The sequence below is a fragment of the Chiloscyllium plagiosum genome, unplaced genomic scaffold (assembly GCF_037043375.1).
Source record: "Chiloscyllium plagiosum isolate Xiang-an unplaced genomic scaffold, Cpla_swu_hap1 HiC_scaffold_2, whole genome shotgun sequence".
NCBI classification, from domain to species: Eukaryota; Metazoa; Chordata; class Chondrichthyes; order Orectolobiformes; family Hemiscylliidae; genus Chiloscyllium; species Chiloscyllium plagiosum.
Window position 1 is genome coordinate 34,825,696 of NW_028270140.1, and position 24,843 is coordinate 34,850,538.

The 24,843-nt window shown below is 43.9% G+C and overlaps 1 protein-coding gene across 2 annotated transcripts in view; it reads right to left on the reverse strand.

Moving 5' to 3' along the window:
• svep1 (sushi, von Willebrand factor type A, EGF and pentraxin domain containing 1) overlaps window positions 1-24,843 on the reverse strand; it is a 241,255-nt gene that overhangs the window by 125,067 nt on the left and 91,345 nt on the right. For both annotated transcript variants that reach the window (XM_043716221.2, XM_043716218.2), the window contains exons 7-12: window positions 14,228-14,425; window positions 9,629-9,747; window positions 9,136-9,265; window positions 6,376-6,483; window positions 5,832-5,963; window positions 1,873-2,064 (exon numbers count right to left, since the gene is read on the reverse strand). In XM_043716221.2, coding sequence (XP_043572156.2) covers window positions 1,873-2,064; window positions 5,832-5,963; window positions 6,376-6,483; window positions 9,136-9,265; window positions 9,629-9,747; window positions 14,228-14,425 — 879 coding nt within the window. The remainder of the gene's footprint in view (window positions 1-1,872; window positions 2,065-5,831; window positions 5,964-6,375; window positions 6,484-9,135; window positions 9,266-9,628; window positions 9,748-14,227; window positions 14,426-24,843) is intronic.

Below are 24,843 nucleotides of genomic sequence, written 5' to 3' on the forward strand. Positions count from 1 at the left end.
CCCTCAGCCTTTCCTCGTAAGACCTTCTCTCCATACCAACAACATCCTAGTGAATCTCCTCTGCACCCTTTCCAAAGCTTCCACATCCTTCTTATAATGCGGTGACCAGACCTGTACACAATACTCCAAGTGCAGCCGCACCAGACTTTTGTACAGCTGCAGCATAACCTCATGGTTCCAGAACTCGATCCCTCTATTAATAAAAGCTAAAACGCTGTATGCCTTCTTTACAACCCTATCAACCTGGGTGGCAACTTTCAAGGATCTGTGTACATGGACACTGAGATCTCTCTGCTCATCTACACTACCAAGAATCTTACCATTAGCCCAGTACTTTGCATTCTGGTTACTCCGACCAAAGTGAATCACCTCACACTTGTCCGCATTAAACTCCATTAGCCCAGCTCTGCAGCTTATCTATGTATCACAGTATTATGAAGCACAGTGAGCTGAGTTTCACATAATTAAACAGCTAAATGTTGCCTTCAGTGAGCTGGCCAGCCATATACACCACGATGGGACCCGCAACCTCCAGGAAAGATGCAGATATATTGAGCCCAATGGCTTCATCATTTTCCTTAGTCAGCTTCACATCCAGTGTCTGATAGGTGGCTTTTGGTTCTGCAATGCTACCCCTGGTAAATGTCCAGGGGCATGCTGCTTTGACATGTTTCTCGTCATTTCCCAGAATTCCCTGACCCACCACATCCAAACCCAACTCCATTGTGCCAGTCACATTCTCGCTTGTTCAACCAACAGCAGCAGGAAATGGAGGCAGAAAGGTTACCTGTTGAAGATCTAATTTGCAGTCAATGTGGACAGCAGAACCAGGGTGGCATTGCTCTGTATTTAAGATAGGAGTCTTGCTCCTGATCACCAAACATTAATTCACGCTGAGGCTTTACGTGAAAATCTAGTGCAATTACAGTATCAGCAGCAATTGCCCAATCTGCACAAAATCACTCAAATAAAAGTGAAGTACTGTGGGTGCTGGAAATCTGAAATAAAAGCTGAAAGTACTGAAGAAACTCAGTCTTGCAACATCCATGGTGAGAACAACAGCGTTAACATTTTGAGTCTGATGTAATTCTTCTTCAGAACTGAATGGAAAATGATGCTTTATATGCTATTGGCAGCGGAGGAGGAGGAGCAAATGGTATAGACAGTGAGTGTGCCCAGAGCAAAAGACAAAGGGAGTCCTAACAGTGATAGAGGAGAGCTATAGATGAAGAATAGGCATTAATGGTAGGTGTGAATGGTAGAAAATAGGTCAGCTCTGCTGATAGCAAACCCGCGCAAACAAGGCATATAAGGGAAGGGAGAAGAGGGTATATTCGACTGGAGGACAGTGTTTATGCTCTGAAGTTAATGAACTGTAAAGGCTGGAAAGTGCCTTAGTAGAACATGAGATGCTATTCTCCAGCTTGTGTGGGGCTTTATCGGAGCACTGCAGCAGAAATGTTGGTGTGAAAGCAAGATGGTATATCTCAAGGCAAGCAACTGGAACTCAGGGTCATTCATACAGACAGAGTACAGATGTCCCACAAAGCTTTCGGTCTCATTCTGCTTTGACAACGTAGCACAAAGGTAGCAATGTTAGTTTCGCTGAGTTGAGATGGCGGGAGTGGGACTACTCACTTTCTATTTTGCCTCCCTATGAAAACTGTGAAATCTAATCCACTATCAATACTTTTCCAATGACAAATGATAGAGCTGAAATGAATTTTAAGTTTGAGATGTTCACCCATCCTTTTGGGATTACTATTGTTTACTATTAACACTGCTGGTAAAACCATTTGGCCAACTATGTTGTGCACATTATGAAAGGAATGTTCGATCAATAGAAAATTCTGTCTAGTGAATGTCACTTACCAGAACAATCAGGCCTCACAGATGAGGCAGCTGGAATCCACAAGCCATCGTGAGCACAATAATAATTCTCAATGGATTCGACAGCAAGTCCATATCCATCGAAGCAGAACAGAGTGCAGTTCACACGCAGGTCATCAGCAACACAAGAGAAGCCTCCATTCAGAGGAGTGAACGGTACTCCGCAAACTGTGTCTAGTGAAGAAAATAGGTGTATCAGGGATTGACATTCCAGAGTCTTTACCATGTATTTTCACTACTCATCTGAATAGGTGCAGCTGCAGTGACACTGAAGAAGCTCAAAAATTGGGTCTTTGTTCTTGCTTCTGGTCTTACTACCCACCAAGTCAATTTCCAATGTACTGTGCTTGCAGTATGCAGGATTAACACTGCTGCAACTGACTGTCATTACTTTGATACTTGCTCTCTACCACTGAGAGGGACAAAGGCTACAAAGTCATGGCAGCTCAATCATCTCCAAGTTTATTCTTCAAGTCATATGCCATCCTGACATGGATATTGGCCTCATACCATCACTGGGTCTGAACCCTGGAATTCCCTATCCACTGTGGAATCCTCATCCAGAGAAGGTTCAGAGAAGCTTTCTTCCTCAATATCGCAGGGAAATCAGTGAACCAGGCGATCAATGTGATCACACCAAACATCACACACAGCCTGAAAAACATTAATTACATTTAGGTGGCACCTGAAATGTCAATTAAGGGTTCTTTTGGGTGAAAAGACAGCATCAGTGAGAAATGTTTTACTTTGTTATCTTTATTGAGTTTATGTCAAGTATTGAGACCCAAAATGACTCAGAGGGGAAGCAAAATGTGAGCACCTCCTCTAGAGAAGGACTGCAGCAGTTCAAGAGGGCAGCTTGGACAGAGGGTTGTCTTGTAAGTGGGGATTGAGTAGGCTGGCTGTGTTTTCTGTGCTGTTTGAAAGAGCTAGAGATGATCTCATTCAAATTCTAAGATTGTACAGAGTAGACACTGAGAGGCAGTCTTCCCTTCCCAAGACAACCCTCTCATCCCTGGAATCCCTGCAAGGAGACCAAAACTACAAAGAACTCCAGATGTCATAGTATTCCTACATTGTGGAAAGAAGCCATTTGGCCCACTGAGTTTGTACCAACCCTCCAAAGAGCATCGCATTTGTCCCCGTAGCCCCCCATTTACCACAGCTAAGCCACTTAGCCTGCACACCCCTGGACATTTCGGGGCAATTTAGCATGGTCAATCCACCAAACTTACACATCTTTGGACTGTGGGAGGAAACCAGAATACTCAGAACAAACTAACACAGACATGAAGAGAAACTCCACGCAGAAAGTCACCCGAGACTGGAATCGAATCGAGGTTTTGATGTTGTGAAGTTGCAGTGCTAACCACTGAGCCACCATGTCATCCATTAAAGATGGCCCCATGAAAGGCCTATATAATTGTAGTAAAGATTTTCTTACATTTATGTTCCAAGCTGTTGTAATTAAGGTCAACAATATGTGTTTTGCTTCCTAATTCTGTGTTGTAACTATATGAAACTATGAGTAGTGTACATGGGCCCACAGATTCATCACTCTATAGAAAATGTTATGCTTTTCTGTTCTTCTAACTGTTGTTCTAACAGGTTGTTCTGATATAATACGCGATTCATTAATGTGAATTCACTGTTATGCGATGGATGAATTGGGGACACAGTTTCTAAAGTGCAAATTTTAAAAACATGTATTGACTGTAATAGGATTACATCACCAACACTTTAAATACTGTCTCTAATGTGCAATTTTTCTATAATGCGGAGTTGCACAAGAACAACCGATACTATAAATTTACCCATATTATTCTCTACCCACTACCTAGTTTCACTTAACCCATCCACATCTCTTTGCTGCCTTTTTATGTTCTCATCAGTTTATCCTTACCTTTCCCCCACCTTACTAGTTTAAATCCTCCCGAGCAGCTCTAGCAAATCTCCCTGCCAGTATATTAGTCTCCTTCCAATTTAGATGCAATCCGTCCTTCTTGTACAGGTCACTTCTACCCCAAAAGAGATTCCAATGATCCAAAAATGTGAATTCTTCTCCCATACACCAGCTCCTCAGCCATCTGCTCTATCCTCATATTTTTGCCCTCATGAGCTCGTAGCACCGGAAGTATTCCAGATATTACTACTCTCGAGGACCTCCTTTTTAAATTCATGCCTAACTCTCTGTAATCTCCCTTCAGAATCTCAAACTTTTCCTCCCTATGTTGTTGTTTCCAATGTGTACAATGACTTCCTGCTGGTTCCTCTCCCCCTTGAGGACATTCTGGACCCTCTCTGAGACATCCTTGATCCTGGCACCAGGGAAGCAACGCACATTCTGATTTTTTGTTGCTGGCCACAGAAACATCTATCTGTACCTCAGACTAGGGAATCCCCTAATACAATTGATCTCTTGGAACCCAATGTACCTCCCCGCCCCGCATTGTATTAGAGCCAATCTCAATACCAGAAACTTGGCTATTCATGCTACATTCCCTTGAGAATCCATCACCCCCTGCATTTTCCAAAATAACATACTTGTTTGAAATGGAGATATCCACAGAAGACTCCTGCACTACCTGCCTACCTCTCTTACCTTTCCTGGAGTTAACCCATCTCTGTGACTGTAACTGCGACTTCCCCCCCTTCCTATAACTGCCATCCATCACATCCCCTTGCTCTTGCAAATTCCTCATTGCCTCTAAGTGTCTCTCCAACTGATCCATTCAATCTGATAGGATTCACAACAAATGGCATTTATTGCAGATATAATCCTCAGTGACCCGTAAACTCTCCCTCAACTCCAACATCCTACAAGAAGAGCATGTCACTCTACTAAAGGTCATTTTTGCTTCTTTCAATCAACAGACCCAGAAAATAGCACTATCTTATTCCTCTATAAATACTGTTCCAGGTTAAATTAATACTTATGGCTTATATTTTTAAGTTTAATCAAGAAACATATCTCAATAAAACATATAATCAAGAAAGAACCCACTCTACTCATTACTACAGACTTATTGTAAGGCCACGCTTAAAATATCCACTTATCTGTTTCTGTGCTGTGACCTCTCCCAAACAGGTTCTTCCAAGATCAGTTATGAATTTCACTGTTTGTTAATTTTCCCAGAAGCACTCCGATGTCCAGCGATACATAAATTCAACAGCAAAGGTAGTAACTGTGTGGGTTCACTACTCTGTCAGTTAGCAATGTGGGTTTCTTTCTCTCTCTCACTCCTGCACTGACCTCACCATGTGCTTCCTTTGTCTGTTCCTCTCCCTTTTAAAACTGCTGTTGTTTTGACTTTTTTTTTCCAAAGTTCCAAAACAATGCAACAGCATATAAAATAGTAATTGCTGCTCCTGGAATTCAAGGAGATCACCTCCAACACCTAAAATACCTCAAAAAAAGGAGCAGTTGTAACAGCCAGAAATTTTTCCTGTCCTGCATCTTGGATTATCTGTCTTCGGATTTGGTTCACATCTCAACATAGTGTCAAAATCAAATCTAACCCCCTCAGTTTTTGAAGCTGTGGATAATGATGAGTACATTTAGGCTGTCTAATCAACCACAGAATCTTACAGTGAGCCATTCAGCCCATCAGTGCCCATGGTCCCTCTTTGAAAGACCAATCCCATTTGTCCCAGTTCAGTCCCCTGCTCTTTTCCCATAGAGCTGCAAATTTCTCTTTTTAAAGAAGCCATCCAATTTCTTTTAGATTACAGAATCTGCTTTCATCACCCTTTCAGGCAATGCATTCCTGATCACAATAATTCACTGTGCAAAAAAGGAAAACAAAATCTCCTCATTTCCCGGCTGCTCTTTCATCACTTTCCTTCAATTGGTGTCCTCAGGTTAGTTAATTGATGCAAAAAAATTTACAAAGGTAAAATACAAATGTTTTGAGTTGGTGAGCAATAGCATTATCTTGTACCTCTGATGATGATTCGAATGTCACAGATCCTGTTATTGCCGGAAGGATCGGTCGCAGTGTAACGAACAACTGTCTCACCACGTGGGAAAAAATCTCCAAGTGAATGGGTCTTCTGAATCGTCACTGGAGAACCTAAGAACAAGGACATGGAGGGATTTCAGAAGTAGAGTACGTAACTTATTGCTTGTGACAAGGCAACACATTGGTAATGGCTGAATTCATTCATCTATCTCTAGGATTGACATTTGACTTCTCGCCCTGGCTGGTAACCCGGAGAATGGATTGCCTACCCTATATAGAACTTAAAGCATGCAGAGACCGCATGGGCCCAGTGCCAAGCTGACTGGAAGTTCCCTCCTTGGAAGGAGATTTGCAATTAGATTTATAATAGGGTGGTTTGTCATGCATTCCTTGATACACAGCCAGAGAGAGACATCAAATCCAAAATTAAACCATTGTCAATTAAATGATCTTACATTTAGAGACTTAGATACATGTAACCCGATTCCCATCTGAAAGCTGTTCGTGTTGTCAATCATAATACCTGAATTATCTGAAAACTGTGGTTCCTCCCAAGTAGCCTGATACGTCTCCTCATGTGTCAAGATGGGCGATGGTGAACGACACCTGTCAATCACAGGGGGTTCAGTATCTAAAGGAATGTAAACAAAGCATTCCCTAAGTAAACTCTTCACTGAGTTGTTAGTCAATTGTAAATAATGGTTCATTGGAATTGGGCAGATTGCGCAGCACAGAGACAGAACGTTTTTAATACTCAGCTCCCAGTTTCCTTTCAGCAAGTGTATTTGTGAAAAAACTCTTCAACTTTGATGGAATAGCATGCAATATTCCAAAAGTCAGGCATGCTGTCCCATTGTAATTATCTAACAGGATGATCCAACATTATCCCCTATCTGGTCGAATTCATTTTATATTATAGTATGAAACTATAAAACAAAATGTAAAACATAAAAGAATATTATAAATATTTTGCCAATCTTTAAACATTTTTTCTCAAACTTCCATTCCCACTGCCACCTGGATTCTTTCGTCCAACAGTGGTTTGCCCTCAGCTGAAGGGCTGCTTATAGGTACCATAAATGGTCTGGGCCTAAAGATATTTCTGTAGAACCTATCTTCGGAGGGGCGGTCTTGTGGCATCACCTTTGTCTCTGAGCCACGGGCTCCAGTTTCAAGTCCAACTCCAGGACTTGATGGCAATGGGAAGCGTTTTCATATTATGGCCATTACCCCAAAAATGCTTCTGAATATAGGACTGTGAGAGCAGGAGAATTTCAGAAGCATTTCCTGCCAGTGATCCCCTCAAATTATAGCCTCTGGTCTCAGATTAGTGACTTGTTTCCAGGAAATATCAAGCAACAAAAACAAACATAGGAATCTGCATAGTCTGCCTCTAGGTTGGGGAAGTCTCTAAGTCTATCCCACGAAGCATTTGGGGTCAGGCGGACAAATAATGGATGGACCTTACTTCCCCCAGCAGAGTGGGACAACAGGAAATTCTGACAAAGAAAGTTACTGAAGCATGTCCGAAAAAAACCCGAGATATTTTTGTGTCATGCAAGCCCGAAATATCTCACTTCGCCCTGCCATGGTCAATTCCCACAATTTCTACCCATAGGTTTCATATTTACTGTACAGGGAGGGTCCTTTCCACCAGGGTTCAAAGCCCCAGTTGTCTAACAGTATGTATTGGCATTTCATCTTGCAACTGAAATTTCTATGATCCATTTGAGGTCAGTTAATTCAACAAGATTTGAAATACTTTAACCCAAGAAAAGTGCACAATTGTTCCCAATGCTACATTAGCTCAGAATAATTTATTAACAGTATTTAGAAAAATTTGAAATTTACAGGATCAGGAAGGGGGAGTTATGGTATTACCGAACCACCTGAATCAATCAGACTGATGTAATCTTCATGGCATATTTAATCCCAAGATAAGCCAACGATCGTATAATCATGCTGTCACTCAGACTGCCTATCTCCAGTGGTGTAGCACTGCTTAACTCTACCCTTGTCTTGGCTCATCTTCTTCATGAAAACCTCAGCCATTTCTTTTGTTTCTATCTTTAGACTTGACTATACAAACACAATCCTGACTGGTCTCTCATGTTGTACCTTCACCAAACTTGAGGTCATCCAATATTCTTCCTAAGTCCTTATTCGCACTGAATCCCATTAACTTGTAACCCCTGTGGATGCTGACCTCCTTAAAATTCCCAGTGGTGTTTTCAAATCCCTCTGTATCACTATAAGCTCTCATATTTTTTCTTTATTCTCTAACAGGACGAGGGCGTCACTGGCTAGGCAGCATTTATTGCCCATCCCTAGTTGAGAGTCAACCACTTTGTTTGTAGGTCTGGAGTCACATGTAGGCCAGACCAGTTAAGGATGGCAGACTTCCTTCCCTAAAGGACATTCGTGAACCAGATGGGATTTTCTGACAATTGGCAATGGATTTATAGTAGACATTGGATCCTTAATTCCAGATATTTACCGAATTCAAATTCTACCATCTGCCGTGGTGGGGTTTGAACCGGGGTCCCCGGAACATTACCTGCGTCTCTGGATTAACAGTCTAGTGATAATACCATGAGGTCATTGCTTCCCCACGATATGCCTCTGAGATATCTATTCACCTCCAATTCTTGTTCCTAGCATATTCCTGATTTTAATCACTCCACCAGTGGTGGCTGTGTCATCAGCTTTTTGAAATCAAAGCATTGGAATTCCTTCGAAAAATCCTTTGTACTTGTATGATTCATTCCTCCCATTACAACGCTCCTTAAAGCGTCCCTTTTTGACCAAGATATCAATCACCTGGCCTGATATCTCCTTCAAAAATATACATATCTAAATTAGTGCAGGGCTTTGAGGGCTCTGTGTCAGATAACAACCGTTATCTTTAAGGTCATGGAGAAGAAAGAAGCCATAATTTCAAGATACATAGCCATTTGAGATCACTTTGATAACATTACTCTACTTCTTTGCCTTTTGAAAATATGTTGCTGGAAAAGCGCAGCAGGTCAGGCAGCATCCAAGGAGCAGGAGAATCAATGTTTCGGGCATGAGCCCTTCTTCAGGAATCAACACATTCCAGCAACACATTTTCAGCTCTGATCTCCAGCATCTGCAGTCCTCACTTTCTCCTAGAAGTTCTTTGCCTGTTGCTCAACTTCCTTAAACAAAAAATTACTAGGGATTGGAACATTACCTAAATCACAGAAGCCAGAGGATTCTTGGCTAAGGTCCAGTTTACTCACTCCTATCAAGTGTTACTCACCAATAACCTTTATAATAAAGGAGCAATTTGCTTTGTTTCCACTCTTGTCTACTGCCGTGTAGGTGATGGTGATTTCTCCAATTGAGAAGAGATGAGGTGGAACCACGGCAGGAGTCACTTGTAAAGACACCTTATGATGCAGAGGAAAGATTACTATGAGTGATAAAGTTTGTAAATTCAATCATGGGTTAACAATGAGAGAAAAACCTTCCAATTCTTCTACTAAATAACGGCTGTAGAATTTTCAGTGCCCAACTGAGAAAAGGGACAAATGGAAACTTGGTTGAATATTGTGTATGAGTATGGCACCTCTGGTAGTGCAGCACGCCCCTAGTATTGTCAGCCTAGAGTTTGTGTTCAAGTGTCTGGACTGAGAAATAACTCAACAATGTTCTAACTCAAGCGACATGAGTTTTATTCACCAAGACCCAGCTGATACCAGATATTGAACACAGTTTCGAGATCAAACTTCAACCAGAAGTCCGGCACTCACCTCATCAGCTGAATTGTCATTTGTTTTTGGTGGCTGCCAGTTAACATTTGCTGTTTTCTGATGTTCTGCAGTTGCCACCTTGACTTCCTCTGGACAGTAGATTTGAGGAGCTTCGATATCTAATTGATATAACCATATGGAAAAAAATCATCTCACCAATTAAGTTTAAACAACACTGTGGAAAATGATCCTTTTTAATGCAATACGATTCACTCAGTAGGAAGCTGAATGGCAATCAAATGGCAAGTACAAATTGTGTTTCTACAAAACATCTACCCCAGACAGGAATGTATGAAACAACTGATATCAACAGTAAGTTTGGAGCCATTTGAAGACAGAGGATCAGTGAGTCGTGCTGAGGACACATAGGGCTGCATGATAACGGATGTATTTATGATAGCTTTCTCCACATTACATGCAATTGTCCCTTTGCTTCAGTGAAATAGATGTCTACATGTCTTTCTTTTTCTTCCTTTACAGCTTCTTTTTTCCCTACTTTTTCTTTAATCTACTTATCTTCTGTGGACAAATCAAGCCAGCCTGGTGAACAGTGAGAGCGCATGGGGGAGAGTGAGAGTCCAAGCCCAACATGGATTGAGCCCAGCGTGGGGGAGATCGAGCCCAATGCGGGGGAGATCAAAACCAGCGTGGGGGAGATCGAGCCCAATGCGGGGGAGATCAAGACCAGCGTGGGGGAGATCGAGCCCAGTGTAGGGGAGATTGAGCCCAGTGTGGGGGAGATCGAGCTCAGTGTGGGGGAGATTGAGCCCAGTGTGGGGGAGATCGAGCCCAGTGTGGGGGAGGTCGAGCCCAGTGTGGGGGAGGTCGAGCCCAATGCGGGGGAGATCAAGCCCAGCGTGGGAGAGATCGAGCCCAGTGTGGGGGAGATCAAGCCCAGCGTGGGGGAGATCGAGCCCAGCGTGGGGGAGATCGAGCCCAGCGTGGGGGAGATCGAGCCCAGTGTGGGGGAGATCAAGTCCAACATGGAGGAGATTGAGCCCAGCGTGGGGGAGATTGAGCCCAGCGTGGGGGAGATCGAGCCCAGCGTGGGGGAGATCGAGCCCAGCGTGGGGGAGATCAAGCCCAGCGTGGGGGAGATCAAGCCCAACATGGAGGAGATTGAGCCCAGCACGGGGGAGATCGAGCCCAGCGTGGGGGAGATCAAGCCCAGCGTGGGGGAGATCGAGCCCAGTGTGGGGGAGATCGAGCTCAGTGTGGGGGAGATTGAGCCCAGCGTGGGGGAGATCAAGCCCAGCATGGGGGAGATTGAGCCCAATGTGGGGGAGACTGAGCCCAGCATGGGGGAGATTGAGCTCTGTGTGGGGAAATCGAGCCCAGTGTGGGGGAGATCAAGCCCAACATGGAGGAGATTGAGCCCAGTACGGGGGAGATCGAGCCCAGCGTGGGGGAGATCGAGCCCAGCGTGGGGGAGATCGAGCCCAGTGTGGGGGAGATCGAGCCCAGTGTGGGGGAGGTCGAGCCCAATGCGGGGGAGATCAAGCCCAGCGTGGGGGAGATCGAGCCCAGTGTGGGGGAGATCAAGCACAGCGTGGGGGAGATCGAGCCCAGCATGGGGGAGATCGAGCCCAGCGTGGGGGAGATCGAGCCCAGTGTGGGGGAGATCAAGTCCAACATGGAGGAGATTGAGCCCAGCGTGGGGGAGATCGAGCCCAGCGTGGGGGAGATCGAGCCCAGCGTGGGGGAGATCGAGCCCAGCGTGGGGGAGATCAAGCCCAGCGTGGGGGAGATCAAGCCCAACATGGAGGAGATTGAGCCCAGCGTGGGGGAGATCGAGCCCAGTGTGGGGGAGATCAAGCCCAACATGGAGGAGATTGAGCCCAGCACGGGGGAGATCGAGCCCAGCGTGGGGGAGATCGAGCCCAGCGTGGGGGAGATCGAGCCCAGTGTGGGGGAGATCGAGCCCAGTGTGGGGGAGATTGAGCCCAGCGTGGGGGAGATCAAGCCCAGCATGGGGGAGATTGAGCCCAATGTGGGGGAGACTGAGCCAAGCATGGGGGAGATTGAGCTCTGTGTGGGGAAATCGAGCCCAGTGTGGGGGAGATCAACCCCAACATGGAGGAGATTGAGCCCAGCACGGGGGAGATCGAGCCCAGCGTGGGGGAGATCGAGCCCAGCGTGGGGGAGATCGAGCCCAGTGTGGGGGAGATCGAGCCCAGTGTGGGGGAGATTGAGCCCAGCGTGGGGGAGATCAAGCCCAGCATGGGGGAGATTGAGCCCAATGTGGGGGAGACTGAGCCAAGCATGGGGGAGATTGAGCTCTGTGTGGGGAAATCGAGCCCAGTGTGGGGGAGATCAAGCCCAGCGTGGGGAGATCGAGCCCAATGTGGGGGAGATTGACCCCATTGTGGGGGAGACTGAGCCCAGTGTGAAGGAGATTGAGCCCAATGTGGAGGAAATCAAGCTCAGCACAAAGGAGATAGAACCTTTTTGGGAGTGTGAGCCCAATGTAATGATGAATTTTTAACTTTATTTCTTTATTTTTCTCCTTTTTAACCTGAGATTTGTACCCAGGTACCTTTGTACCTAGGATGGCACTGTAAATGGCAGCATTGTACACTTTTCACTGTACTCCTATATCCCTGTACTTCAGTACACAGGACAATAAAACCTAATTCTAATTCTGTATGTAAAAGAAATGGAATGCAGTAAGTTACAAGCTCTGACAAGTCAAGAGACTAATAAAAGAAGGATTTGCAATTATATAGCCTCTCATGGCCTCAGAAAATCTCAAAGGCTCTATAGCAAATTAAGTATTTTTAAGACAGAGGTCAGATTTTAAATCCCTCCACTGCCTGCTCATACTGGGTGTGTGCTGTGTGATGAGGGTGGGTTTGTGTAATTGGGGTGGTGCAAGTGAAGATCCTGTTACATTCGAAACTCTTACCATGTCAACCCCCTGATTGTCAGAAGTCTTCTCACTGAAGGCCATTAGTGGGTCTTAATTGGCTAATTAAAGGCCACTTCAGCTTCTGACCATGATACCCTGGTATCCTGCTCGGGGGGATGGGGTGCATGCACAGTATTGGGGGTTAACCTGGGCTGGCTGTCTGTTGGGTGGGGAGGCCTCTGCTGATCATGGACCCTGTGGCCCACAAAGAGGGTCCAACTCCTACAGTAGCAACGGTCACATCCGCACCCCAGAGAGAGAGAGACAGAGACCCTCTTTCCCTCCACAGTGAGGCCTGGCCTGACAGGTCGAGACAATCCCCTCTCATCTTGTCATCTGTGGCCTCATGTTGATGCTCCAGAGCCAGCTGTGGTCTCAATAGTGCTCTGCATGGTGCCACAGTGATGGAAGAGCTGTCTGCCCTCGGAGGTAGGATCTGTGCTTTTAATGACACAGGAACCCTGATGACGGGTAAGTAACCACCCAGCTGGCATTCAATTCCATTGAAGCTCCTGGAAATGGCCACGATGGGGTTTCCATTGGCATTGCCCATCAAATTAAGCTCATTGTCAATGCTGTAATATGGGAATCACCATAGCAACATCTCACCAATAGCAAAGTGAAAAACAATCAGATTATTTAGTGATGTGGGTCGATTGATCCAGGACTTCAGTGAGAATTGTTAAATGCTGCTTCTAGGTAATACCATAAGATGTTTTATATTTACCAGACAGGCCTGACAAACCCTTGATTTCAAATCTTGCCCAAAGTAGGGTTTATCACAATACTGGAGTGCTAACCTAGATATTTTATAACCTACAGTCTCAACAGTAGGTCGTGAATGTGAGGTAAGAGTGCAAGCCACTAAGTCAATTGAAAAACCACAAACTGGCCTCGATTCTTTAGTTGAAGCCAAATAATTTGGATTAATTGTAATGATAGATCAGAATAAAAGTTGTTGAAACTAGCTTTTTGTTTGCTTCATTATTATTATTCAGACCTATTGAGTGCTTGTGAATTGAATGAGCTACCTTGGTCTATTTAAACAGGAAAATATCACTCTAACTGGTTAGCACTCAGGGATTGACAATAGAATTATCATGATTTGGCTGCTGGACCTGTACAGATAATCTAGTTAGGTTTGAGTGTATTCTGCCTCATGATTCATGTGCAAACCCAGATTCTTCTCAACAATGAAAATATTGAGCATTTATACAGCACCTAAGATGCCATACAATACTTACTGAAATGTAATCAGACAAATCTCGACAATAATCAGGAGATCCCAAGCCTGGGCAAAGAGATTGGTTTTAAGGTGCATCTTACTGGAGGAGAGAAAGCTGGAGAGATTTAGGGAATGGGTTCCAGAGTTCAGGGCCTAGCTGAAGGAACAGCCATCAAAGGTTTTATCACACCAATGGAAGGGTACAAATTAATAAACTAATACAGAGCCAATGGAAACTTCTTCTGTTCTTACATTTTTCATGATAACATTTGCACTCTTAAGGAAATCAAGGAACATAGGGATTGGGCAGGTAAGTAGAGTTGATGCCAAAGATCAGCAATGAGTTTATTAAAAGGCAGAGCACACTTGAGGGGCCAGATGTGGCCTAGTTCGGCTCCTATTTCTTATACTTGGTCAGAAACATGGAATTTTCAGGCTGTAAACTCAAAGGTTCTTTCAATGGTACCTCGGCAAAAGGCTTTGTGTAGCATCTGACTCCACTTGCCGTTGCTCATACAGTATACTTCTTCCATGGCTCCAAACAGGCTGTAACCACGACGACAGCTCAATTTGCACACACTCCCTGGTTTCATTGCAGCTTTCCTGCAAACACCGGGGAAAACCAGCACTGCATTCAGCTTTTGGATGGCTGGACAACGGATTTCTGTTGAAATGCAAACAAAAAACAGAACTTTTCATAGATAACATTAATAATAAATTCAACAAAATAGATTAAAGTTGAGTGAAAACATCTGTATAGAAACCATGCAGGTTGCATATGTATGACTTTATTTCTGCATTGGTCTTGGATGTTAGTTTTCCATGTGAAAACTTTGGTTTGGATGTTGACTGTAATGATAGATATGCTTTTTGCATTGCTGGTCCTGAAGTATCCAAATGTTGCTGAAGGAAAGCTAGCATTCCTCTTGATATATTGCCGTGCAGGATAAGAGAACACAGAGAGGCAGAGGCTGCGGACTTGATAATGATTCTATTATTGCCCACATCATCTCTGCATCTACCTTATCAAACCCTTTCAGAATCTTGAATATTTCAATCAGTTCGTCCTTCATTCTTCTCTTTTTTATGGAAAAAAGATCTCTAGTCTGTTTAATATTTCCTTGTACATATAATGTCTTTGTTCTGGTATTATCCGTTTCAATGTCAATATACCTCTAGCCTTTTCATTAATAGAGTCATAGAGATATACAGCATGGAAACAGACCCTTCGGTCCAGCTCATCCATGCCAACCAGATATCCTCAATTAATCTAATCTCATTTGCCAGCATTTGGCCCATATCCCTCTAAACTCTTCCTATTTATGTACCCATCCCGATGTCTTTTAAATATTGTAATTGTACCAGCCTCCACCACCTCCTCTGGCAGCTCATTTCATACACGCATCTCTGCGTGAAAAAGTTGCCCCTTAGGTCCCTTTTAAATCTTTCCCCTCTCAGTTTAAACTTATGTCCTTCAGCTTTGGACTCTTCTAAACTAGGGAAAAGACCTTGGCTATTCACCCGATCCATGCCCCTCATGTAGATATAGATCAGAAATGTACATAGTATTCCAAGAGTGATCCAGGCAAGATTTTACGCCAATTTAAGATAACTGCGCTTTATTATCCCTTTAGTAGTAGAAAACCATGCTTTGATTATTTTTGTGGACATATTCATCTGTTATAAATTGATCGTGTGAGTGCTTTTCCGCACAATGAGTGTTTCGGGTCTGAAATGCACATTGGAAGTGTGATGGAAGCAGTTTCAATTGGAGCATTCAGGAGATTATTCGATGATTATGTGAATTGAAGCAATGTACAGGTTATGGGGAAAAGGCAGGAAAATGGCAATAGGTTATGATGCTCATTTGGAGAGATGGTGCAGAACTGATGGGCTAAATGGCCTCCTTCTGTGCTGTAAGACTGCTGTGATTCTGTTATTCTTTGCTGTATTTATGTCTACCTCAAGATCCTTCTGCTCCTCTACACCACTTGGCCAAAACTTTCCGAGCAGAGTCTGGGCCGCTTATTCTTCCTATTGAAATGCATTATCTGGCATTTATCAATATTTTAAGCTCATTTGCTAATTACATGCTCATTCTGCAAGTTTATTAACTCTTATATATCATCCTCTGTATTAATGAGTTATGGTTGTACAAAAACATTGGAATGGTTGCAATAGTAATGAAGACAGTGATTGAATGTGACCAGAATTCAGCTCAGTTCCATTTCAAGGAGTTTCATGGGCAGTACGTGCGCCATGTGGACTTGAGTGAATTAGTTCATGCAATTCTGTGCTCACCTCAGTATCTATGCACCATGCTACGCTACACTGCTCTGCTCACAATATAATGTCCTTGGAACCAGTGGAGATACCCACTTTTGCCAAAGCCTCCATGGATTTCCTGCATTGTCTTCTGCGATTCCCACTCACTCAGTACACCTTTCCCCTACCTTAACCAGCAGTAAAACTATTGCAGTCGCTCAATTCTTCCCATTATCTTACTTCAGGAGACAGCATCCTTCAATAATGCACGGAGAACCAAAATGGACGGTGGAGTGACCAACATCTTTGTCCTCATTGTTACGAGGAGAGAATCTGCCTTAATGAGAGAGGACTGTGACCGCTTGTGGTGTTGCCATAATCTCCATGTTCTCCTAACTAAGCAAGAATTATTATCCTCATTGCTGTGCTGCTCTCCCAATATTACCACGGTGAATGAACTCTTCACACATTCAAAATTCTACCCCGATTTTGAAACTCGTTCCCTCCCTTCTCTCCTGCAGCAGCACTTGCACAATCTCTGCCACAAAGAGAATGGTCACCGAAGACACATTTTGTCCTCCGCCTCTGAGGAAGAAGAGGCAGATCCCTCGGGGAGGCACTGGCATGATGGTCTCCTCCTCCCTCCAACAGCTCAGGTAGTGACACCTTGCTGGCTACGTTAGCTGCAGTACAGTCAGGAGCCCAATCGGGTGAGCACATCACCACTACGTCTCCACAGCTGGTGGAGGAAGCATCCTGGGTCAGTGGCATTGGAGTCCTGTAGACTGGCTGTGGCCCACCCCTCCTCAACTGACTTGGACAGATACCTTCAACTGATGACTGACCACACCTCTGGCTGATATATTGTGAAGCTGTAGTTTTGTTGAACTCGATTTAATGGCAGATATTTCATCCCCTTTATAGGTGAGAACATCAATGCTGTGTTGCCTCCTGTGAAGCACTAATGTTCTGTTCCACTTTGAAGTGATGTGATTCTATCCGAGCTGTTTCCATTTGGTGTCTGTTCTGGTTTTCCTGCGGTTTGTATATTGAGACCAGGTCAAAGTGTTCGTTGATGGAGCCCAAGGATGAGTACCATACTTCCAGGAAATCCATTGCTGTCCTGTGTTTAGCATGTTCTAGAATCGTCGTGTTGACCCAGTCAGGCTCATGGTTCTTGGCACATGGATGACACTTTTGTGATAATCAAAAGAACTGAAATCGAGAACACACACCAGATCAACAACATTTTCACCAGGATCAAATTTACTCGAGAGGAGGAGAAAAACAACCAACTCCCATTTCTAGATGTAATGGCTTTAAGGACACAGAACGGTGAATGCACAACAAAAGTGCACACAAAGACCACACATTACCGATCAGATCAGGAACCATCCAAACAACCACAAGAAGAGTTGCATTAGGACCCTGTTCAAAAGAGCAGTAATACATTGCAGCACTCTGGAATTGTGAAGAGAGGAAGAAGAACACATATACAAAGTCATTGCTAAAAATAGATACCCACAGCTTTATCAGTAGATGCTGGTGGACAAGCAACACCAAGAAAACAAGACATGCCCCAACACACTGGCTATTCTCGCATACAACAATTTGGAACTGAAAACTAGACTGCTCTGACTGCTAGGGATCTCAACAGCACACAAAGCGACAGCCATACTCAGACAGCAACTCACAGATTAAAAGACCCTATACTCACTATGTATAGGATGAATGTAATTTACAAAATCACATACAGTGACTGCACTAAGCACTATGTAGGACAAACAGACAGACCACTAGCAATCCAAAGATGCGCAGGTTAAGTGAATTGGCCATGCTACATTGCCCGTAGTGTTAGGTGGATTAGTCAGGGGTAAATATAGGGGGGTGGGTTTCTCTTCGGAGGGTCGGTGTGGACTTGTTGGGCCGAAGGGCCTGTTTCCACACAGTAGGTAATCTAAACCCACATCTATGAACAGCAATTAGCAACTAAGCGACACAACCATCTCTCACTGGTATCTATACACGTGGACAACAAGAACCATGAGTTTGACTGGGTCAACATGGTGGTACTAGGACAGGCCAAATAAGGAACAGCAAGGGAATTCCTGGAAGCAGGATACTCATCCTTGGAATCCATCAACAAACACATTGACCTGGACCCAATATACAACCCACTGCAATGGAAAAACTGGAATGGCACCAACCGGAAACAGCTCAAATAGAACCACATCAATTCAAAGCGGAACAGTCCAGCAGCACTTCACAGGATGAAACACAGCACTGACGATGTCACCTAGAAGGGGGAAGCCAACAAACCTACCAGCTTGCTGAACAGACCAACAATGAATCCATTCTAAGAGTTGGCACAAAGAGAGTGAGTTCTAAGCGAGGAATCCTGAACTGCACCCTGGTCCAATCCATGAGATGGTGCCTGCCCTTACACACAAACTATCCTGGCAGCAGTGTTACCATGAAAGGTGCTTGTGTGCTTCAGCACTGAAGTGGTGAACTAATTCTCTATAGGTTGTACGCATACACAGCCGCTGCAAAGATCCATGCACAGTCAATTAATGTGAGCACCCTGATTTCAGCACTGACATACAATTCCAGAAGTTGCTGCTGATTAGATTAGATTGCTTACAGTGTGGAAACAGGCCCTTCAGCCCAACAAGTCCACACCAACCTGCCATCCACCTATTCCCCTACCTTTACCCCACACTACGTGCAATTTAGCACTTTGGATATCTGCACAGCCAGTTGGTGGTAACTGGTCTGACTTTCATTTTTTTTTAGATCTCCTACAGTGTGGAAACAGCCCCTTTGGCCCTACAAGTCCACACCGACCCTCCGAAGAGTAACCCACCCAGACCCATTCCCTACATTTATCCCTGCACCTAACACTACGGGCAATGTAACATGACCAATTCACCCAACCTGCACATCTTTGGACTGTGGGAGGAGACCGGAGCACCCGGAGGAAACCCATGCAGACACGGGAGCATGTGCAAACTCCACACAGACAGTTGCCCGAAGTGGGAACTTGAACCCAGGTCCTTGGCGCTGTGAGGCAGCAGTGCTAACCACTGAGCCACCGTGCTGCCCCCCCCCCCCCCCAGGTAACTGTCACCATCTAGTTTCTCTGTGGTGGATTGGGGAATAGGTAACTGCGTATCAATGAGGTGGGATCAGATACTACTGGCGTGTAAATGCTCACATACGGCCCTCTCACTGCTCACTGGTGAGATTTTCATATTGCCTTTCGAAATCTGGTTGCAGAATTGGTCATTTTTCTCTCAGTATTGAGAACCTCACTTTTCTGAACTTGCCATATCTTCCTGCTGACTCGTGACTGTGTGGGCTGGGAAAACTCAGCCAACTATATCACATTCTATTTGTGAAGAGGCTTAGCATCACAAGGTCTTGTGTTGTCTCCAAATAAACCTTAACTTTTCTGCCGCAATTGCCAGGAACACCAGCTGGTGGCACTGTGTTCACTGTAAATGAAGATTAAGGAAGAGTGTCTGCATTGATCAGCAATGCAGATCACTTCTGGCTCATAACAACATCCTTATTCTAAAGAATTTTATTCCAAGGAAGTTAAGATGGTGAACATGCAGCCCTTAAACTGTTAGAGGCAAAAAAAATTGAGATCCTGCAACCAGGATTCCACCAGTTTCCTCATTTCCCCTCCACCCACGATATCCCAGTCCCAAATCTCTAACTTGGCACCGCTGTTTTGACCTTTCCATCATCTTTCCCATCTATCTGCTTCACCCTCCTCTTGACCTATCACCTTCTCCCCAACCTTCATCTATCTATTACATCTACCTTCCCCCCCAGCCCCACACCCCCTCCCATTTATCTCGCAATCCCCTGGCCCACAAGCCTCATTCCTGACGAAGGGCTTATGCCCAAAATGTCAATTCTCCTGCTCCTCGGATGCTGCCTGACCTGCTGTGTTTTTCCAGCAACACACTCTTGACCATGCTCTCAGTGCAGCGTTACTTCATTCCAAATTACTGTTCCCTGTTTATTTCCGAAGATTTGTGGCCTTTGGGCTGAGGTAGAATTTAAATAAATCCGAGATTATTTAATGGGAAATCTGATGGGATGAATGAACTTGTAATCAAGATTCCATGAGCCCACAAGAATAGTGTAAATGTCTTTTCCAAGCTCCAACATGGTCAATTTGCCTCCTCTAATTACTGTGACCAGGTTTCTTCTATAAAATTCAAAAATAACAGGTTTATTACAGGCAAAACTAGCTATCAACAAAGTTCCTGTGCGGGATTAAGCTTTGTCATCCTTTATTACAAATACATATGCATTCATACCTAGAAAGGACAAGATGACACAAATGTAGAGGTATCATGGGCAGGAAACAAATAGGCAAAAAGAGATCACCCTCCTACAAGTCAACAGTTCAAGTGCAGAAGACAGAATGAATAGATTCCTCACATGTTTTCGAATTCTTGTCGATGGGTTCTGATTACTTTCAATTGCACAGCAATGGAAGATTTCGAGTATAGCTGGAAATACATCAGGATTCACAAGTACTTCATTGAGAGACATGAGTTGGAGAAGCTGGTGTTGGACTAGGGTGGACAAAAATCACTCAAACCAGTCTACAATCCAACAGGTTTAATTGGAAGCACTAGCTTTCGGAGCACTGCTCCTTCATCAGGTGGTTGTCCAACCACCTGGTGAAGGAACAGCACTCCGAAAGCTAATGCTTCCAATTAAACTTGTTGGACTATAACCTCGTGTTGTGTGATTTTTAACTTAATTGAGAGAGAGAGAGAGAGAGAGAACTCCTTTCCTTTCAAACCTCTCCAGCAACTGCTGGCTTTCCTATAACTCTTACTTTTCAGGAGAGACAGAATTTGCTATTTCTAGCTTAGAGGTTCTTTTCCTATTGTCCCACAGGGGTCTGAGACAAACAGAAAACAAATGCCCAGAGGCTGTTGCTAGGTAACCTTCAATAGAAGGCCTCTTACAAACTCAGTTTGTTTGTTCATTAATTAAGGTCATAAAAAGTGGTCTCCTATCTTTTAAAAAGTTTGCTTGACACTGCCTTTCAAAATTACTTGCTTTTCCAGTGGACGATAAATAATCTACAATTCTTATTGATTTTTGACTTTTCCCAAGAAATTGAATTTTCCTGAAGAAGGGCTTATGCCCGAAACGTCGATTCTCCTGTTCCTTGGATGCTGCCTGACCTGCTGCGCTTTTCCAGCAACACATTTTCAGCTCTGATCTCCAGCATCTGCAGTCCTCACTTTCTCCTTTTCCCAAGAAATCACATGATAAATCCTTCCTCATCCCAGTGATGCCCAGACTGCCTAATTCACATGAGCTATACAAAGGAACTTCGATTATCTGATATTTGATTTTCCGAATTTCGGATTATCCGGCAAGATTGCAAGGTCCCAGTGCTTGGCTAAACTGTGTTAGTTGACATTCGATTATACAACAAAATACTCCCCGCCTGTGTCATTCAGATAATCGGAGTTCCTCTGTACATATATGTGTATTCCTACCAGAAGAATACCATCAATTATTATTATTAATTTTTTTTCAGATTCCCTACAGTGTGGAAACAGGCCATTTGGTCCAACACGTCCACACCGACTCTCCAAAGAGTAACCCACCCAGATCCATTCCCCTACATTTACCCCTGACTCATGCACCTAATCTACATATCCCTGAACACTATGGGACAATTTAACATGGCCAATACACCTAACATGCACATCTTTGGACTGTGGAAGGAAATCAGAGATCCTGGAGGAAACCCACGCAGACACGGGGAGAACATATAAACTCCACACAGACAGTCTCTCAAGGCTGGAATTGAACTTGGGTCCCTGGCTCTGTGAGGCAGCAGTGCTAACCACTGAGCCACCGTGCCACCCCTACTGCACAGCAAGTAATGAATGGATTGCTATATTGACTCAAATGTGTTCTTAAACTGGTGAATCAATAAATATTTCTTCTGAAATCCGCAGGTCCCTAGGGTTACACCCAAAACATTGACTTCTCCACCTCCTGCTGCTGCTGGCTTGCTGTGTTCTTCCAGCCTCCTGCCTGTCTACCCTGTGTTTCAGAATATTCAAACAACAGGAGTGCTGTACAAGTTTGTTCACATTTACCTTTCAAGTATAATGCATGGTGGGAATGTTAATCCTTTATCTGTTTTGGCTGCACAAAATGCAGCATAGCAAAGAATAAAAATGGTTTCGTTACTCAACACATAATCATCATTGATTTGATAATACATACCATAAGTTCTGCTAGAGCATTTTAATGTGAATAATGTGGTCATGATGTGGTATGGCCACTCCCTATTTGGGACAAGTGTCCTGAATGAGATGCCCATTTATTATGGTCCATTCCCAGGTAGGTCGTGACAATTATTCACTCATGGGATGTGAGTGTCGCTGGCTGGGTAGCATTTATTGCCCATTCCTAATTGGCCTTGAGAAGGTAATGGTGAGCTGCCTTCTTGAACTGCTGCAGTCCTTGTGCTGCAGGTTGATTCACAATATCCTGAGGGAGGTAATTCCAGGATTTTGACCCAGTGGCAGTGAAGGAAGTGCAAAATATTTCCAAATCAAGATGGTGAGTGGCATGGAGAGAAACTTACAGGTGATGGTGTCCCGTGTACCTGCTGCACTTGTCCTTCTAGATGGAAGTGGTTGTGGATTTGGAAGGATTTTTGGTGAATTTGTGCAGTGCATCTTGTGGATAGTACACACTGCTGCTACTGGTGGTGAAATGGGTGAATATTTGTGGATGTGATTGCTTGGACTTATAATGAAATGATACAATTGTAAGTGTTGGTCTATCCCAGGTAACACAGAATTTTACGAAACAGCAAAAGGCCACTTGGCCCCACAAGTCAATGCTTGTGTAAATTCTCCACCACAGCTTCTCTCATTCACTTCCATCTCTTGCTGACAGCATATGCTTCAATTCCTTTCTCCCTCATGATCTTATCTCGCTTCCTCTTAACAGTTTCCACAATATTCTCAAGTATTCTAATCAGTCTCTGAGGTGAGTATTTATCTAAGCGTGGCAGACAATCAGTGTAAGAGTCCAATCATTTGACATAATGATGACCATCATCAGCCATTCTTAAATGAAAAACAGCTTATTCTAACCTTCTTGCCTGTAAAGTAAATATCTCCATAATAAAATTCCTACTGTTTAAAAATCTTGATACAAAAGCTATTGGCTTTGCTTCAGGATTGGGTAATATGTGAGAAATGGCTACTTCTATTCTGCACTGTGAAGTATTATATGCTAGTCGCAACGGTAACTTTGGGTCAAAATGGGTCAGGACTTTTGACATGAATTCAGCCTCTTTGGTTTGTGTAACGGCTTGTTCATATTGATCTTCCCAATTCTAATTCTTGTTTTCACATAATGCATTGTGCAACAACTAGACAATAGTTGCAAGATTTGGGACAACTCAGCCACAATAGTTCAGCAAGCCCAAAAATGATGGTAGTTGGTTTATATTTTAAGATGCTACTGCCCCAGTCATAGCTTTTGCTTTTGGATGTGACTTGTGTAGTCCCTTAGCATCAATGACATGGCCAAAATATTTGATGGAAGCTTTAAAAATTGACCTTTGTTATTTTCATTCATGAACCAAGTTTTTGCAGAGTACCATCTATAAAGTGGAAATGCTATTTTTCTTCATAATTATGTCATTGGTCATCTTTGCCAAGGCGTAGTGGAGCAGAAACAGCTTAGTTGACCATTCTTGCTATTGAGGGAGTCCAGTGAAGGTTCACCATCCTTACTGCTGGGATGGCAGGACTGATATACAAAGGCAGACTGGATTGACTGGGTTTGTACTCGGTTAAAACAATGACTGCAGATGCTGGAAACCAGATTTTGGATTAGTGGTGCTGGAAGAGCACAGCAGTTCAGGCAGCGTCCGAGGAGCAGCAAAATCGACGTTTCGGGCAAAAGCCCTTCATCAGGAATAAAGGCAGAGAGCCTGAAACATGGAGAGATAAGCTAGAGGAGGGTGGGGGGTGGGGAGAAAGTAGCATGGAGTACAATAGATGAGTGAGGAAGGGGATGAAGGTGATAGGTCAGGGAGGAGGGTGGAGTGGAGTTTGTACTCACTAAAATCTAGAAGAATGAGGGGGGATCTCATTGAAACATATTAAATCCTGATGAGATTGGACAGGCTAGATGCAGGAAGAATGTTCCTGGTGTTGGGGAAATCCATAAGTAAAGGTCACAGCCTAAGAATAAGGGGTAAGCCATTCAGGACTGAGATGAGGAAGAACTTCTTCACTCAGAGAGTTGTGAATCTGTGGAATTCTCTCCCATGGGAAGCTGTGGGGGCCAATTCATTAGATATAGTCAAGAGGGAGCTTGACGTGGCCCTTGTAGCTAAAGGGATTGGGGGTATGGGGAGAAAACAGGAGTGGGATACTGAAATGGCATGATCCACCATAATCATATTGCATATTGGTGCAGGCTTGATGGACCAAATGGCCTACTCCTGAACCTATTTTCTATGTTGCTATGTTAACTTTGCTGCTTGTAGAGTAAACTTCTCTATAATAAAGCTTCTGCTGTCTATTGCTTCAGTTTCCTGGTCCTTCTTTGAACTTAACATTGTATAAGAAAGCCTCTCCTGGATTTCTTGTTGGATTTATTAGTGACGATTATATTGGCGAAACCAGCACTCTGGTCTCCTTCAGAAATGGAACCATTTTCTTTACATCTACCCTTACAAAACCTTTCATAATTTTAAAGACTTTTATTAGGTGGCCTCACAATCTTACT